Consider the following 18955-nt stretch of genomic DNA (forward strand, 5'->3'; position numbering starts at 1 on the left):
AACGAAGAAATTCTTCGCGAACGTTTGCAAATAATTCAATGAGAAGAAAGAAAAAAAAAAAAAATACGCGTAAATATTGTAGCTATACTATTGAAAACTGCAAACGATTTGTAGCAACGTTACAGATCGTTAATAAAATACAAATCAGTCATTCCGAAATTGAAAACTCGATCAACAAGATTACCGATTCGTTTTCAACAACGTTCACGTTCGACTGATTAATAATTACGATTACCACGATTGCTATAACTTAGATCACTTGCCCAACTCTGTGCCCTTGACCTAACGCGCGCCATTTTTCCTTTTTTTTTTTTTTTTTTCGTAAACTATTGTATTCTACTGGCTGGAAGGTCACGGGGAACTTCGATGCAACGCGAAAGCCTTGTTAACCTAAACACCGTAGAGAGAAAGAATTCACTTACCCTTGGCCCATCCGGTGAGAACGTTGCCAAGATAGGCGACTTTGTAGCACGGATCGTACTCGGTGATCGAGGCGTTGCCGCGATGTCTCCTCCACAATCTACCCAGCCCCCTCTTCAACGATCGGAGGGTCTTCTGGCCGAATTCCTTGCCGACGGTGGGGTTCTGCGTCGAGGAGGTAGACGTCCCGACGTCCTGCTCGTCCGCAGGATCTGCCACCACGTCGCCCATCGTTTTCATGGTGTGGCGAGCCCTCCTCCCCTGACACGAAAATCTCTCTCTCTCCGCAGACGGTTTTGTCTCTCTCTCTGTCTCTTAGCAGAGGACGCACATAACACGCGGAGTCCTATCGATTCGACGAGAAGGGTGACGAAATGAAAGAGCCGCTACATCGTGCGACTCTTGTCGCAGGTGAACCTGAGAGAGATGGCCTCGACCTTTCAAGTAGATCCTGCGGCGTTTGCCCGAGAAAAAGAGAGAGAGAAAGAGAGAAAGATCAAGTTATCCACAACCAGGTGGATGAGCTCTATCGAGGTCACGAACGGTGCCGAGAGATCAGTCGTGAAACTCGAATAAATCTCTCTGAATTGAGAGTCAGACAGCTGTTTCGATGATTGTGTGTGTGTGTGATCGTGGCTGGTGGTTACACACGTCAAGGTCGGATCTGTAGTTTACTCTCTCACTGGTTGTTCTCACGAAAGCTCGCGGATATCTTCCGGAACCACCTTCCGTCCGTTCTTCACCTCACGGAGCACCGTTCTTCTCGATCGTTCCTGCAACAGAGCAAAAAAGTACCGATTTGTCAGATACGGTTGGAGATCACAGTTGGTTTTATCGAGCGAATGTTAAAATTTAAAAAAAAAGGGGGGGAGGGGGAAAGATTAATCGCTGATCACATATGATTCACTTTTTGTCACTCGCAACAGGAAGGTGATCATAGCATTAGTATACGGCTTTTAACTAAGAGAATTGGAACGATGATTGGTGTTTCTATTTTTATAAGTGTTTCAGAATGATCGAAGCAAGACGAGTGTCATTGAGATATAATTTTAAATAACGTAGGTGATGGAATTATTTCATTATAATTGAAATCACAATAAATCATATTATATTTCAATTATGTTATATATTTTATATTATATTAATGTATTATATTGTATAATATATTTTATATTATTTCAATGCATTATATTGTACTATATATTTTATACTATTTTAATGCATTATATTGTAGTATACATTTTATATTATTTTAATGCATTATATTGTACTATATATTTTATATTATTTTAATGTATTATATTGTACTGTATATTTTATATTATTTCACTGTATTATATTGTACTATAATGTATTATATTTTATATTATTTTAATGCATTATATTGTAGTATATATTTTATACTATTCTAGTGCATTATATTGTAGTATACATTTTATATTATTTTAATGCATTATATTGTACTATATATTTTATATTATTTCAATGTATTATATTGTACTGTATATTTTATATTATTTCAATGTATTATATTGTACTGTATATTTTATATTATTTCACTGTATTATATTGTACTATAATGTATTATATTTTATATTATTTTAATGCATTATATTGTAGTATATATTTTATACTATTCTAGTGCATTATATTGTAGTATATATTTTATACTATTTTAATGCATTATATATTGTACTGTATATTTTATACTATTTTAATGTATTATATATTGTACTGTATAGTTTATATTATTTTAATATATTTATATTATTTTATATATTTTATACATTCTTTTAATGTAACGAATTAAAAACTATTTCAATATATTTAAATAAATATTCACGTTACACCCTGGACTGCGGAATTTTTATGCAAATTTATATTTTCCAGGATATAATCGATAGAAAATTATTTTATTTACCAAATATTTGAATACTCTTTGTATTCTAAGTGCACAAGTCACTTCCTTCCTTAGTTCCTTAGAACTTTGTTCGAGTTGAAACATATTCGGTGACCACCGAAAGGTACATGATTAATTATTTCACGTTTACAAGAGTAAATAATCCTTACGTAGTCGTAAGGAATTGAGTAGGTTAATCTGTTTAAAAATGTCTGGATATTGTTCGAGTCGTTCTCACGTCGGCTTTGATATTGCTATTATTTCTTTGACGATGAGAATCTAGGGCAGTTCATTATAATCTGCTGCGTATTTATACTAGCTGATCCACGAGATTGACATCCAATTTATTTTTATGATAATATTATTTCCTTTGCGTCAGAGACACGAACGTGCAAATTCTTACTTGCCTTCTTTTTAGTTACAATTTTTTATTCACTAATTTATACAAATATATGTGCACGTGTGCATCGCGTGACAATAATATCACAGTATTTATTTGATTCATTCAATATGCTCTGTTGTTACTATTAATGAGTTTCTACAATTGGTCATTCATGCCTCTGGCATAAAGAGAACGATTTAATATTTTATGTCATCGTATTATTTATCTTGTATTATTGCATTATAATGATTTATTACAATTAAATATTAATTATAATGATTTATTACAATTAAATATTAATTATGGTTTATTACAATTAAATATTAGTTATAATGATTTATTACCATTAAATATTAATTGTAATGATTTATTACCATTAAATATTAATTATAATGATTTATTACAATTAAATATTAGTCGTAATGATTTATTATAATTAAAATCATAACAAATCAGATTATATTTCAATTACATTACATTATATATTTTACATTATTTTAATGTATTATATTGTACTATATATTTTATATTATTTTAATATATACATTTTTTATATACATTTTATATATACATTTTTTATATACTATTTTATATATACATTTTTAATATAACAAATTAAAACCTATTTCAATACATTTAAATTAATATTCACGTAGACAAAACACACTGTGCATCTAATATAAATTTTGTCATCAACGAGTCAACGTGTTTGTATGCATCGTGAACGCGAAAAAACACGATTTTTGAATTATATCTTTTCGATCAGTGATCCTTCTTAACTTAAACATTAATTGTCTTACATTAGGTCTGCTTCATTTTTCTAATTTATCGAAATACACAAACAAAAAGCAATAATAACAGATCGTACACGTCTGATTGTGAGAATAAAACAATGTCGTAGGATTGAAGTCAAGAGAAAAAAAACTCGAACAACTGATAAATTTTTTTTTTTTCTTCCAATATTTGATAAGTGAGATATCGCTGAAATTTCAACGAAAAAAATTGGCCAAGTAACAGCGGTTCTTGAAGCCCGGAATTAGGAAGACGTTGAATCTCTGAGATGGATTGATACTCCCGGATATTACTGAATTCAATAATTGCCAAGTTCTTGGAAGGCTAAATCCATCTGACAACTTCAGAAAGAAGTTCAATATCGGCGCACCATTCCTTTAATTAAACTTGCTTTCCACAGCGGCATCGATCGATCAAACGATCCTTTTTCTCGTTTTCTTAAATAAAAAGAATTCTATTTTCATATTGACATTGATGGGTATATTTCCCCCCTCAAAACAAGTGTCACATATTCTTTAGTAAAATTGAAAGATCCGAACGAAACTTAATATTTAATGGATTAATAATTTTTATCAACCTATATATATATATATATATATATATATATATATATATATATATTTAAATTAATTTATTTATCTAAAAATTATTTAATAAATTATATTATATATATATATATATATATAAATTAATTTATTTATCTAAAAATTATTTAATAAATTATATTATATATATATAAATTAATTTATCTAAAAATTATTTAATAAATTATATTATATATATATAAATTAATTTATTTATCTAAAAATTATTTAATAAGTTATATTATATATATATAAATTAATTTATTTATCTAAATATAAATAAATATAAATATAATTTGTTTGTATATTGAAGTAATTTGTAAAGTGTTTTCTATTAAAATTTATTAATTTGTTCAATTTTTTCTTAAATAAATAATTTTGTAAACAAATATTTTTTAGATAAATAAATAATTTTGTAAATAAATAAATATAAATTATATAATATTTATACATATTTTTTAGATAAATATATATAATTTATTAAATAAATAATTTTGTAAGTAAATAAATATAAATTATATTTATAAATATTTTTTAGATAAATATATATAATTTATCTAAAAAATATTTATTTACAAAATTATTCATTTAGGAAAAAATTGAACAAATTAATAAAATTTAATAAAAAAACACTTTTTTACAAGCTACTTCGATGTGCAAGCAAATGCAAAAATGCGTCATTTAAGTAAATAAGAATTGACAGGCGTAACAATGTTAAATCACAGACTTTAAATAAATAGACTGTGAAAAAAATAAATAAATAAATAAACTGCACCGTAGTCTAACTTTTACGCATAATTTTTTCGACTCAATTTCGAACTCTCGACGCTCCTTTTTCTTTTTCTTTTTCAATCTCGAACGCTGCTTTCGCAAATTTCCATACAACAAAATGCAACCATATACAAGTGTATGAACCCTCTGATAACGGTAATTATGCCGGCGACGGTGTTTCGTAATTTTTGTGGAACACAGCGGCGAAGTCGTAAATGAAACGTCTGCCGCCGGTAAGTTAGGCGAACAGGTGCGAAACCGGTATACACACGTTCGTGAAATAGGCTGACAATGTATCGGGTGGCATGAACGCGAGTTGAACACAGCCGAACATAATTTCCTTGTCCCGTAATTTGTTACAAAGCACGTTTTGCGCATCTGTGATTCGCGATTCGTGAAGTTAAAAAAAGTCTGAGGATCGTTTCTCGATGGAAAATAGAGGCGATGATATATGTTCCAATAATTCCAACAATTAAGATCGATAGTACTGATTGAAAAATCTGTGAAAAAGGAATAAAGGATTTGGTTTACAGTTAGGCGTAGAGGGATCGTACGCTCTGTTAATTTCTGAATTTCTGAACACAGGGTGAATACACCCGACGTGTGACCGTCAGACCGCGGATTTCTATGCGTTTCTGGGAAATTTTCTGTTGCTACAGAAAGAATCTAGGAAATAGTCAACGCACAGCGGTTTTTGGCTATAATAAATCTTTTTTTTTTATTTGTTTTTAATGATAAAATTTGGTAACATAAAATATTGTATTATTATATAATATAGCATATAATATGATATTTATTATTAAATTAATTTTATTAATAATAAATTATACAGTAATAACATAACATTATATAGTAATAACATAACATTATATTTTTTTTATTTTTTTTAATGATAAAATTTGGTTCTGGTAATATAAAATATTGCATTATTATATAATATAGCACATAATATAATATTTATTATTAAATTAATTTTATTAATAATAAATTATATAGTATATAATATTTAATTTATTTTAATTTTTTTTAATGATAAAATTTGGTTTTGGTAATATAAAATATTGTATTATTATATCATATAGTATATAATATTACATTAATAAAATTAATAATAAATTATACACTATATGACTAATAATAAATTATATAGCATATAAATTTAATATGATATTAAATTTTTAAAATTTTTTTTTAATGATAAAATTTGGTTTTGGTAATATAAAATATTGTATTATTATATAATATAGTATATATTATAGTATATAGTATAGTATATAATATTAATTTAATAAAATTATTAATAAATTATACAGTATATAACATGGTATTAAATTTTTTAAATTTCTTTTTAAATGATAAAATTTGGTTTTGGTAATATAAAATATTATATTATTATATAATATAGTATATAATATAATATTAAATTAATAAAATTAATAATAAATTATGGTGTATAATAAATTATACAGTATACAACATATAGTATATAATGTAGTATATAATGTAATATTAAATTTTTTTTATTCTTTTTTTTTTTTTTAATGATAAAATTTGATTTTGGTAATATAAAATACTATGTTATTATAATATAATATAGTATATAATACAATATTAAATTAATAATTATATCATATAAATTAAATTAATAAATTAATAAATATATTAAAATTATAATACCAAATAATAAATTATATTATAATAATAAATTAATTAACAAATAATAATTAATATTATTATATTATTTATTAATATAAAATAATTTTCTACCAACGTTCTAATTTTTCAATTCTCAGAACGTTAATTTGCATAATTAATAATACTAATAATGTTACATTAATATGTAACATTAATATTAATGTTTGTAAACGTTATTTTTGTTTTATATCATTCAGCCTTTCAGTGACCATCCTGTACAATCCATGATAGATATTCCAAACGAAAGATCACAGTGTGCAAAGTTTTCGTTGAATTTCCTGCCGCGCGACAAGTAAACTCGAAACGAATCAATTTTCGGCAAAATGAACGCTAAGTTTTTTCGCGAAATTTGTTGCCTCTGCAATTTGCTGAACGACAGAGAATTATGTACGTGATTCACACGTAACGCGCCGCTAGAAGAAAGACACGGTGAAAGTGTAATTTAACGCATCGCTGAACGTGTACACAATTGAAACCAGGTTCCCATTGCCTAATAAGGGTTCACTAAAAATGAATTTGTTTTCGGTACGTCGTAAAACGTGCCGAGAGAATCTACTGGACTGAATGGAAAGTACGTGCGCGTTTGTGGTAAAAAAAAAAAAAAAAACATTAACGCGTTAATTAACGCGCAGAATTTATGTCGCATTTTTGCACGTGAAAGTTAATTTTCACGAAACACAAAGAGAATTTAAAAAAAGTATTCAACTCTTGTAAAGTTCTATGCTACGATAAATGTTCACAATTTCTCAGTCGTTTTACTTCGATCTACTTTCTTAGATATGGTCGACGAATTGAAAATTGTAAAGGCAGTAAACACGTTAAAAAACGTGTAAATCTGAAAAAGAGGTCTATTATGTTTATTAAACGGTATATAATGTTATCAGTATTTTTATTAATGAGCCAAAGAAATGAACGAAAGAAATGAAAATTTTAATAAAATGTATAAAAATATATATATATATATTTAGTAAATTATATTTATACATATTTATTTATTAAATTATATTTATATATGTTTATTTATTAAATTTATACATGTTTATTTATTAAATTATATTTATACACGTTTATTTATTAAATTATATTTATACACGTTTATTTATTAAATTATATTTATACATGTTTATTTATTAAATTATATTTATACATGTTTATTTATTAAATTATATTTATACATGTTTATTTACTACATTATATTTAAAGATATTTATTTATTACATTATATTTAAAGATATTTATTTATTAAATTATATTTATACATGTTTATTTATTAAATTATATTTATACATATTTATTTATTACATTATATTTAAAGATATTTATTTATTAAATTATATTTATACATATTTATTTATTACATTCTATTTAAAGATATTTATTTATTAAATTATATTTATACATATTTATTAATTAAATTATATTTATACATATTCGTTTATTAAATTATATTCATATATATATTCATTTATTAAATTATATTTATACATATTCATTTATCAAATTATATTTGTACGTTGTATTAAATTATAATTACACGTTCACTCACTCCCCTCGAAAGATTTTCCCAAATAATTAAGAATCTCGATAATATATCATCATTCAATCTATATATATATATATATATATATATATATATATATATATATATATATATATATATTTATATTTATTTATATATTTATATTTATATTTATATATATTTATTTATATTTATATTTATATATATTTATTTATATTTATATTTATATATATGTATTAAAATATTAGATAAATATCATAGATATATATACAAGTACAGTATCAGTGTTACGTTATAACGTTCGAATACTTTCGTGAATCACTATAGCGCCGGCAAAATGGTTCGTAAAATAATGCAACGCGAGTGTAAATATCGAACGTCAATTCAGAGAGCACAGCGCGTTGATGAGAGTTTACGAAATTTCACTAGGAGCGGGAGGTGTGCCTACGCTGGAATAAAATGATTACAAGGATGAGCGAGGATAAGCGTAAAAGTTGGTACACGGTTTGTTGAATTTCGAGCCCAAGGCTCTTCCTCTTCTTGCACTTCGGCACGGACTGAACCGTACAAATCGTCTGTGTTTTTGCCCGCTTAACTTATCTTAGCCGGAAATTACGGTTTTCGACGGAAGTCTTGCGGTCAGTCCAGTAGGGAAACGTTGCCCAAGAATCGTGTTTACCGCGCTGAAAACACGCTGTTTCCTTCAGAGTTTCTTCCATCAAATATACAGGGTGTTTCGTTTTTATCCCGATTCAAATAAGAGACATTCAAACAGGACCAAAAATTCACAATTAAAGATAAGAAAAAGAGAAAGAATTATGCAAATGTAGGATCGTAATTGCACTCTGTTGCAAAGCAGAGACGATTTCGACTGACTTTGAAAAATGTCATACTTCTTTCCTTTGGTTTTCGAGATATTAAACGCACGCGTTTAATTAAAATATTTTTGATTCTATATTCTAGATGATTTTATAATTCTAATTCTATAATTCTATATAATTATATATTAATAAGTTTTATAGAATTATAATTTTAATTCTGTAGTTCTATATAATTCTTATATCGTTTTATATATATATATATATATATATATATATATATATATATATTCTTGTATGTTCGTAATGTATATATTTATTTCTATATATTCTTTAATATATTTATCATTGTTCAATTAAGGTTGCAGTTCTTTCTTATTATTAATAAGAATTATTAATATATTTGTAGCATACTTATACGAATAATAATAATAATAATGTATACTGTAAAACATATGTATATTATTTACATACATATGTATCGTAAGATTTAAATCAAGAACAACTGAATTTGATGTTCATTTGATACGTAAATAAACAAAAAGACTAATAAATAACCAATATTAAGTAATATTAAATAAATGTTAAATTAGGTAATATTAAATAATAAATATTTTAGAAATATTAATAACTAGATAATAATAATAAAAACTAGACATAATAAGATAAATATTAATAACTAAATAAATTTTAAATTAGGTAATATTAAGTAATAAATATTTTAGAAATATTAATAACTAGGTAATAATAATAAAAACTAGACATAATAAGATAAATATTAATAACTAAATAAATTTTAAATTAGGTAATATTATGTAATAAATATTATGGAAATATTAATAACTAGATAATAATAATAACTAGACATAATAAGATAAATACTAATAACTAGATAAATATTAAATTAGGTAATAAATATTATGGAAATATTAATAACTAAATAATAATAATAACTAGACATAATAAAATAAATATTATTAACTAGATAAATATTAAATTAAGTATAAATATTAAGTAATAAATATTATGGAAATATCAATAACTGGACTTTAATAAACGTAGTTAAAAAAAATTGAATCTAAATAAAAATTTGCTTCATTTACTATAAATTACACTTCAGATATTTTGTTTGCACTTTCCAATCAATGCACAAATAACTGCATTAAAGTCATTAGTGAATATTAACAGTCTGCAAGATCTTTTTTTGTATACTTTTATAAGCTTCAACGTCCGTAATATTTAATTGTATATAACTGTTAAACGAGATATTTAAAGATTTCAATGAGAACTCGTTACTTACAGTTACTCGTAATTGCGCGATAAATATCAAACAAAAAAAAATTGTAATCTGTCTCTTTCAAGAAAAGAAAACGACAAAATTGTACGACACAAAGAGCAACATTAATGTTCGCTGTTTATAAAAAAAAAAAAATGTCGGCGACCAAGTAAAGGCACTGATTATCAACGCCGTAGTTCTAGTCGATCAACAGGGGTGACCAATCATTTCCACGAAAACTTAATTTACCTGGCACTGCCTATAATTCTGAGATCTCATTGAAAAATTTCGCTGGAGAGTGAATAACTCGCATATTTCTCTACAATTCTTAAGAGAATTAATGAGAGATCTAGAAATGTCTGTGAATTTATGCAAATTCATATTTTTAATAAAACAGTACCAGTAAAAAGATACAGGGTGGCCACTGAAAAGCTGAAGGGTTTGGAAAAGTCATAACTTGTTCATTTCCAATCTTTTTTATTTTCTTTTTTTTTTTTTTTCTATTTTGGTAAGTTGTAGAGCATCCCTTGAAGATAAAAATGGCTACGTCTAAAATAATAAAGTAATAAAACATTTAGAAAACCATGTGTTTGTAAAAGTTTTTGTTTTATATCATTCAGTGTTTCATTTAGTGACCACTCTGTATATAGGAGTGTAGATGAAGATTGTTCTCTGGAGTTTCAATAGTTCAATTTTACAACGGATACTATATTTTGGATTTCTATATGTATACATGTACAAAGTATTATACATGATGTTTTTTTTATGAAATATGTTGAAATTTCATTAACATTACAATAAGAAATGATCACGTTGGTGAAATTTAAAGACAATCTGAAAATATATACCATGAAAGAATTCAGAATGTTTATCTATATGTTTAACAAAAAATTAGTACATACAGATTGAATCTGAAATTGTTTTTCTGTTTCATTCAAAATTTGATTGATTATTAGTAACAATGGTTACAAACAATAATAATCTACAATGTAGCATATAGTCTGTTTGATATTTCAATTTAATTAATTATCTTGCAATGTAGCATATCATCTTTTAGATATTTCAATTTGTTAAATTAATAAATTAATTTATCGAATCAATGTTACTCTTCATAATAATTATCTACAAAGAATAATTTAATTTATTGAATTGCTATTATCCTTGATAACAATTATTCACAATGTAGCGCACGATGTTTTCGATATTTTAATAAATAATCAAATTCGACAGCGAAAAAAAAGAGATTTTTCTCCAAACAAGAATCATGTCTATTATACTACTTAAAATTATAAGGAAAGAACATCAAATGCAAGTATTTATCTAGAATAAAAGTAAATACATCATAGATAAGATAAATGTAGCATTGCAAAGAAATGCGAGTGAAATAAAAAAATTGTAAAACTATCCTACAACAATGAACAATAGATTATTCTACTTGATAATTCTACTTCGTACATTTAATTAAATAAATATTAAATTATACATTTTGTACGTATGTAATTCTATTAGATCTGTACGTTTGATCATAATTTTTATCATTGTGATTTTATTAAGATATTAAATTTTATTGCATCATGAAAATACAATAAAATATTACTATAAAAATACACAATATAATGCAAATGTTATAAAATTCTATTAGCATAAATACAAATACTAAATACACATTTAATGAATAAAATTGATTATATATTTACTTATTTGATTATATATTTAATTATTCACGAAAAAAAAATTATTAAGTTAATTATTTTTGCTTAAAATTATTTAAAAATTATAATATAAAGTAAAATTAGCATATAATAAAAATAAAAAATATATAAATATAATATAATAAAATAATATAAATTAATATAAGTAATAATAGAAATTATTAAAATTTATAATATAAAATAAAATTAGCATATAATAAAAATAAAAAATATATAAATATAATAAAATAATATAAATTAATATAAATAATAATAGAAATTATTAAAATTTATAATATAAAATAAAATTAGCATATAATAAAAATAAAAAAATATAAATATAATATAATAATATAAATTAATATAAATAATAATAGAAATTATTAAAATTCATAATATATAATAAAATTATCATGTAATAAAAATAAAAATATATAAATATAATATAATATAAATTAATATAAATAATAATAGAAATTATTAAAATTCACAATATAAAATAAAATTATCATATAATAAAAATAAAAATATATAAATATAATATAATATAAATTAATATAAATAATAATAGAAATTATTGAAATTTATAATATAAACTAAATTTATAATATAATTTAAAATTATATGAAATTATTTAAAGTTTTTAAAATCAATTATTTTTATTTTGTGTTGTCCGCGCTGATTGAACCTCTCTGAGAGTTGAGCACAAAGTATGTGCTCACTGTATGGCATGCGCATATTTGCAGAGACGCAAACGAACCTACGTGCGATTATGCTGTTAAACGGGGCATAATCGCCGTCACTTGAGTCAATGTCGTGTAAAAAGATGACAGGTGTAACTGTTACAATGGGCCAAAAATAGAACACTTGGATCGCCATACATTAGTATTCAACGATTGCGTAAGGCTGTGGCCATCAAGTGTCGTTGCATGAACGTGTAATTGCCGACTAACGGATAACATGTACATGAATAAATCCCATAAAATAACGGAGCATCGTACAGTTGGGTCTTCCAGCGTGTTGTGCAGCAAATTTCCGACCGTTCAGGCTAATAATAATTACAGTAATTTAATTAAAATAGCCAAACACGGTTAAGAAAGATGTAAAAAAAATTTCCTTTTTTTTTTACGATTTTACTTACTGAACATCACTGCAAGATATAATTACGGTGTTGCCATACTTATTACGTATGCACACGTATACCTTATCTCTTTTTTTTTTATATATATATATAACTGTTTTACTAAGCTTTTAATCGTCTCAAATTTTAATTCTTGACTTTTAATTCTTGATCAGTCGAAGAGACACTTTTTATTTTTTAATGTGTTAGTGTAAAACGGACATTTTATTTAAATATTATATATCTGTCATTCTTTTCCACACTGTAGAAACGTTTGTTTCCTTCTTTCCTATATTTCACCTATTTTAAATGAATAACGATAATTTGTGAAAAATATCCAGTCAAGAGCAGTAATTTTTTTTAACCCCTAAGTGCACAATCTTTTGCTTTTCTACAGATGAGATTTAATAATGACAATGAGAATTAATAAATTGACAAATTCATACATGTAAATTATTTATAAATAATATAAATAATAAATTGTAAAAATATATGTTTTATAAAAATTATACACTTATAAATAATTTGTAATTAAATTAATTTTACAGAACGTCACAAATCAATGTTAATAGTCGAATGAAATTGCATTAGTAGAACAAATTTGAACGTGTCAACGTAGAAAATTAATTTGAAATAGAAATGATTTAAAAATTCAGGCTCGATAACCTTCATCCATAACAGTCAACCAATTGACATTGGATTTCTGGTGAAACTCCAAGATCAACGAGTATATTTTAAATGTACTTTGTATCGTTTGAGAGATTCTGATACACTTTCATAAATATTCATACGAGTGTATCGTTAAATTACATAAGTATACGTAGGTAGGTTCAAGGATCCACGAGTAACTAATGATTCAAGGATCCACCATGATAATTAATGATTGATGAAAGGAACTGAACTTTACTACACGAATTTCTAAACGAAGCGAAAGAGTCTGGCTTTCGTTCAAGAATTAAAGTTTCTCAATTAAATCTCGAGATCTCAAAATTAAATTGTAACAAGAGAAATTTTATTTCAGATAAAGATAAGAAATAATGAACCATTTTCGCTAGTTTATTAGTATCTTCATTTTAGAAATAACACTTAACTGGGAAAAGTAACTTTATCTTGTGTTCAGATGAAATAAATCGTTTGTAAATAATTATCATTATTAAATTAATTAATTATTACTGTCATTAAAAAGAAGATAACTACACTGCTTTCAAGCAATTTTACATTTTTATATTACTGTCTGAAAATAACAAATAATCCTAGTTGAAAAATTATTACAGAAACTATTTGAAAAATTATTACAGATAAAGTAAGATAAATGATCACGTTGCAACGAAATGATTTCTAGAAAAGTCATTTGCTTCTACTAAACGCAATGTTAATTCAAGGTAACGTCAAGTCGAGTAAGACGACTTGCATTATTTAAATAATAATTTATACTTATTCGTTCGAGTAATACTCGTAGATAATTATTTTATTTGTGATCTAGCATTTAAATAATATTACTCGAACAATGCTGTACAATGCAATATATTGTTTAAATAATATAGTTTTATTAATAGATAGCAAGCCTGTTCATCATATTTGAATCATATCCATCGATTCAGATTATACAAATCATACTTAAACACGTATACAATTCTATATAACATTAATATTGATATTTTATATTAGTAGCATAATTATAATATTACATTAACATTTCAAATTTCATACGCTCAACCATATAATTACACTCCTCAAAAGTCTTAGGACAGCTTTATTTTTAATATTTAATATTCATCGTAAAGTATATTTCATATTTATTTAAAACAAAGCTTTTATATCGTAAAATGTATTTTATATTTATTTAAAACAGAGTCTTTATCGTGAAATATATATTTTATATCTATTGTATTTAATTTAATTTCGTGTGGTAATAATACAATAATAATATAATATGGTAACGATAATATACAATAACAATGTAAATATAATAATAATAATACATAACATTAATGTGTTAATAGAGCTTTTGCACAAAGTATTAATTATACTGTATGTATTGCATTTATTGTAAATACCATTTATATTATACATTCCATATTGTGTGTAATTTACACTTATCGCACTATTTTTATTATACAAACATAGTGCTTGTCCTAAGATTTCTGACTGAGAGTGTATATAAACCATTCACTCAAAAAGAAGATAACTATACTACATTATAAAAAAAAATAGTACACTATAAAAAGAAACACATCGAAGTATATATTATATACTATAATAGTATTTATTTACAATATTTATAAATAATAATATATATAATAACATATTTATTATTTATAAATAATATATATTATATGTATATATTATATATTAAATATATATATTTTTTAATTAAATTAAATTCGTATTTTACCAATGCTTTGAATTATTTAAAACAGTCTTTTATAAATAATAATAAGTCTTAAACCGAAATATATATTATATACTATAATAGTATTTATTTACAATATTTATAATAATATATATAATATAATATATACTACTATAAATAATAATATATATGTTTATATATTATATATTAAATATATATACATATATTTTAACTAAATTAAATTCATATTTTACCAATGCTTTGAATTATTTAAAACAGTCTTTTATAAATAATAATAAGTCTTAAACCGAAATATATATTATATACTATAATAGTATTTATTTACAATATTTATAATAATATATATAATATAATATATACTACTATAAATAATAATATATATGTTTATATATTATATATTAAATATATATACATATATTTTAACTAAATTAAATTCATATTTTACCAATGCTTTGAATTATTTAAAACAGTCTTTTATAAATAATAATAAGTCTTAAACCGAAATATATATTATATACTATAAATAGTATTTATTTACAATATTTATAAATAATAATATATATAATATAATATATACTACTATAAATAATAATATATATGTTTATATATTATATATTAAACATATATACATATATTTTAACTAAATTAAATTCATATTTTACCAATGCTTTGAATTATTTAATAAGTACCTTAAATCGAGGTATATATTACACACTATAATAGTATTTATTTATAATATTTATAAATAATAAAATAAATATCTAATATAACATATAAATAAATATCTAATATAACACATACTATTATAAATAATAATATATATTATGTTTATATATCATCTACCAAATATATATATATATATATTTTTCAATTAAATTAAATTTATATTTTACCAATGCTTTGAATTATTCAAAATACTATTTCATAAATACCTTATATAAATCGATACATCATGCCCAATAAATAGTACTTATTTATAATATTTATAAACAATAATATGTAATATATTTACGTATTGTAAATTAAATTTATAAACTACCTTAAATCCAGCAACCAGAAGACTGTCGTAGATAAACGAAAACGAGCTCAACACTTTTCAGTCTTGCTGTCAATTGTACAAATGTCACACCACTATACGACCAATACAGCATTATAACCACCAAACAGTAACTAGTTATCTTATCGTCAAGTTACGCCAAGCCATTATCAACGCGTGTATAATTCACGCGCGATCGACAAAAGGCTATTAATCACCGGGCATCGAACGATCGCTCCTCGATCGGACGTCGCAACGCACAATGGTGACACACGACGAGTCAGAATCCGCCGGTGTGATCCGCGTTGTTTAATGATAATCCCGCTTCTCGTTGCGCGCAATTTGTCAGGGCAGCCGCTTGAAAACGGTCGGTGCTCGTGCACGAGAAAGAAAACGCTCTCAGAGCAACATCTACTCGGTAGAGAGGGAATTACCGTTTAGCGCTAATTATCCTCTTTATCCTAACCCCGTAACGCGCACGTGAATGGGGCACGTGAACGCTGACGTGAGCGTCGAATTATCGCGGGGCAACTCTCTTTTAACGTTACGAAATGCCGGACGTTTCCATTTTCCATGGAATAAACACGTGCCCGTTAGATATCGGTTTCGGTATTTCATTGGCGAGAGCTGGTCTGGTAATTGTGCAGGACACACTGCGGTCGTCCCCCGTGGGTTTTGACATTCATCGCGAAAACGAAAATACGTTGTGTTGAGGGAGTGGCACACGCTTGTGTGGAACAGGAATTTGTCACGAAATGTTAATAATTAATATAATTTGTCACAAAATTTAAATATTATGATGTATTATTGCTAATAATTTTATATTAATGTTAAATATATTATTATATTATAAAATTATTATTAATAATATATTAATATTAAATAGTATATTGTTGAAAGTATTATTAATATTATTAATAATTATTATATAGTGTTATATAATAATAATATAGTATTATATATATAATAGTATTAGTATATAATTGTTAATAGTATTATTATTATAAATATTAATAATTATTATATAGTATTATATAATAATAATATAGTATTCTATACTATTATATAATAATATTATATAGTATTATATAATAATATATTAATTAATATAATATAATATATTATTAGTCTAATTATTAAATTGTTTATTATTATTAGTTATTACATACGATATATTATTTAATATAATTATGAAATTGTTTATTATTATTAGTATATACTATGTGTTGTAGTATAGTTATTAGTAGTATATAATATAGTTATTAAATATTATATTATAATAATTATTATTAATAATTAATAATATTAAATAGTATATTATTAATATAATTATTAAATAGCTTATTATTATTAGTTATTATAGTATAAAATATATAGTATAGTATACAGTATATAGTATAGTTATTAAATAAAAATTGAATTAATACTGTTCGAAGATCATAGAAAAAGCGCAGAATGTGTATATTAAATAATTTATATAATTAATGTGTATATTATATAATTTATATAAATAATAAATAATAATATATGTATATAATAAATAATTTATGCAAAGCAGTTACGTTTACGTTTGAGTTACGCGAAAGTTCAATAGTCTGGAATCGTCTAATTGTTTATGTATATTTTGCCGCTTGCATAACGGAACATTATTTATTATTATCCTTCGGCCAACGAACCGACGCTCGTCTAATTGTTTATGTACATTCTGTTTTCTACTAAAGCGATCCGAAGCGTCGAAAAAATCAGGAAGCAGGGAGGGGGAGAGATATTTTACAAGAAAACAGGCGCAATTACCCGATCACGATTTAATTACATCTCGACGGAGCCATGGTACGTGAATTAAACAGTTGAATACGATGATTCGAGGCATTATCAGTGGCAATTACATTTCGTTAATTGCAAAGTTCCGCGAGGGCTGCGATTCTTGGTAATTAAAATAAACACAGAGTCTCGGTAAGCGAGCGAAATAATTTTACACGTGGAGGGAAGAGAGCGACTAAAAGGAGAGAATGATCTCTCACTGACGGCACGGTTCGTTACGAAATAAAAAAAGATCGAAGATCATTTCGATCACGTCGAATTTTATGGAAATACAAAGATGATGGATACTGCTCGAATCTTTTCTGGAAATTTGCAGTATATGATTATTGTAACTGTATTTCGTATATGACTACGAGAGAGTAAAAAATCGCTGGAATCACGCGCCATGCACGTCGAGAATCTTTTGTATCAAATTGCAACATTTTCTCAGTTTTAAGTATATTTAAATGTAACAAATCATACACGTGACAAGTTTATTACTTCGTAATAATTTCTATCCAGTGACATATCGATGAGTTCGAGAAAGAAAAAGAAAGCGACGAGTTATTATGTACGGTTCGGTCACTCGTTATGGTCCGCGAACCGAGTTGCCAGCGCAACGGGTTAAAAGAAACAGAATGGTGCTGAAATTGAAACATAAATTAAATATTATTGAATATCCAGAGATCGAAACTATGTACTGTTAACTGTTTTATATTATACTTGCTCCAGCAAATCTTAAATCAATGCACGTTCATGATCGCTTTAAAATTTAAA

The 18955-nt window shown here is 24.8% G+C and overlaps 1 protein-coding gene across 3 annotated transcripts in view; it reads right to left on the reverse strand.

The window, feature by feature from the left end:
• LOC122531480 overlaps positions 1-18955 on the reverse strand; it is an 81676-nt gene that overhangs the window by 48799 nt on the left and 13922 nt on the right. For 2 of the 3 annotated variants that reach the window (XM_043659430.1, XM_043659427.1), the window contains exons 1-2: positions 16382-16402; positions 423-1193 (exon numbers count right to left, since the gene is read on the reverse strand). In XM_043659430.1, the coding sequence (XP_043515365.1) occupies positions 423-660 (238 nt within the window). In that variant the 5' untranslated portion in view covers positions 661-1193; positions 16382-16402. Of the gene's footprint in view, positions 1-422; positions 1194-16381; positions 16403-18955 lie in introns of those variants that run through there. The other variant, XM_043659428.1, reaches the window with a different exon arrangement.

The sequence above is a fragment of the Frieseomelitta varia genome, unplaced genomic scaffold (assembly GCF_011392965.1).
Source record: "Frieseomelitta varia isolate USP_RPSP 00005682 unplaced genomic scaffold, Fvar_1.2 scaffold_400, whole genome shotgun sequence".
Classification (NCBI taxonomy): Eukaryota; Metazoa; Arthropoda; class Insecta; order Hymenoptera; family Apidae; genus Frieseomelitta; species Frieseomelitta varia.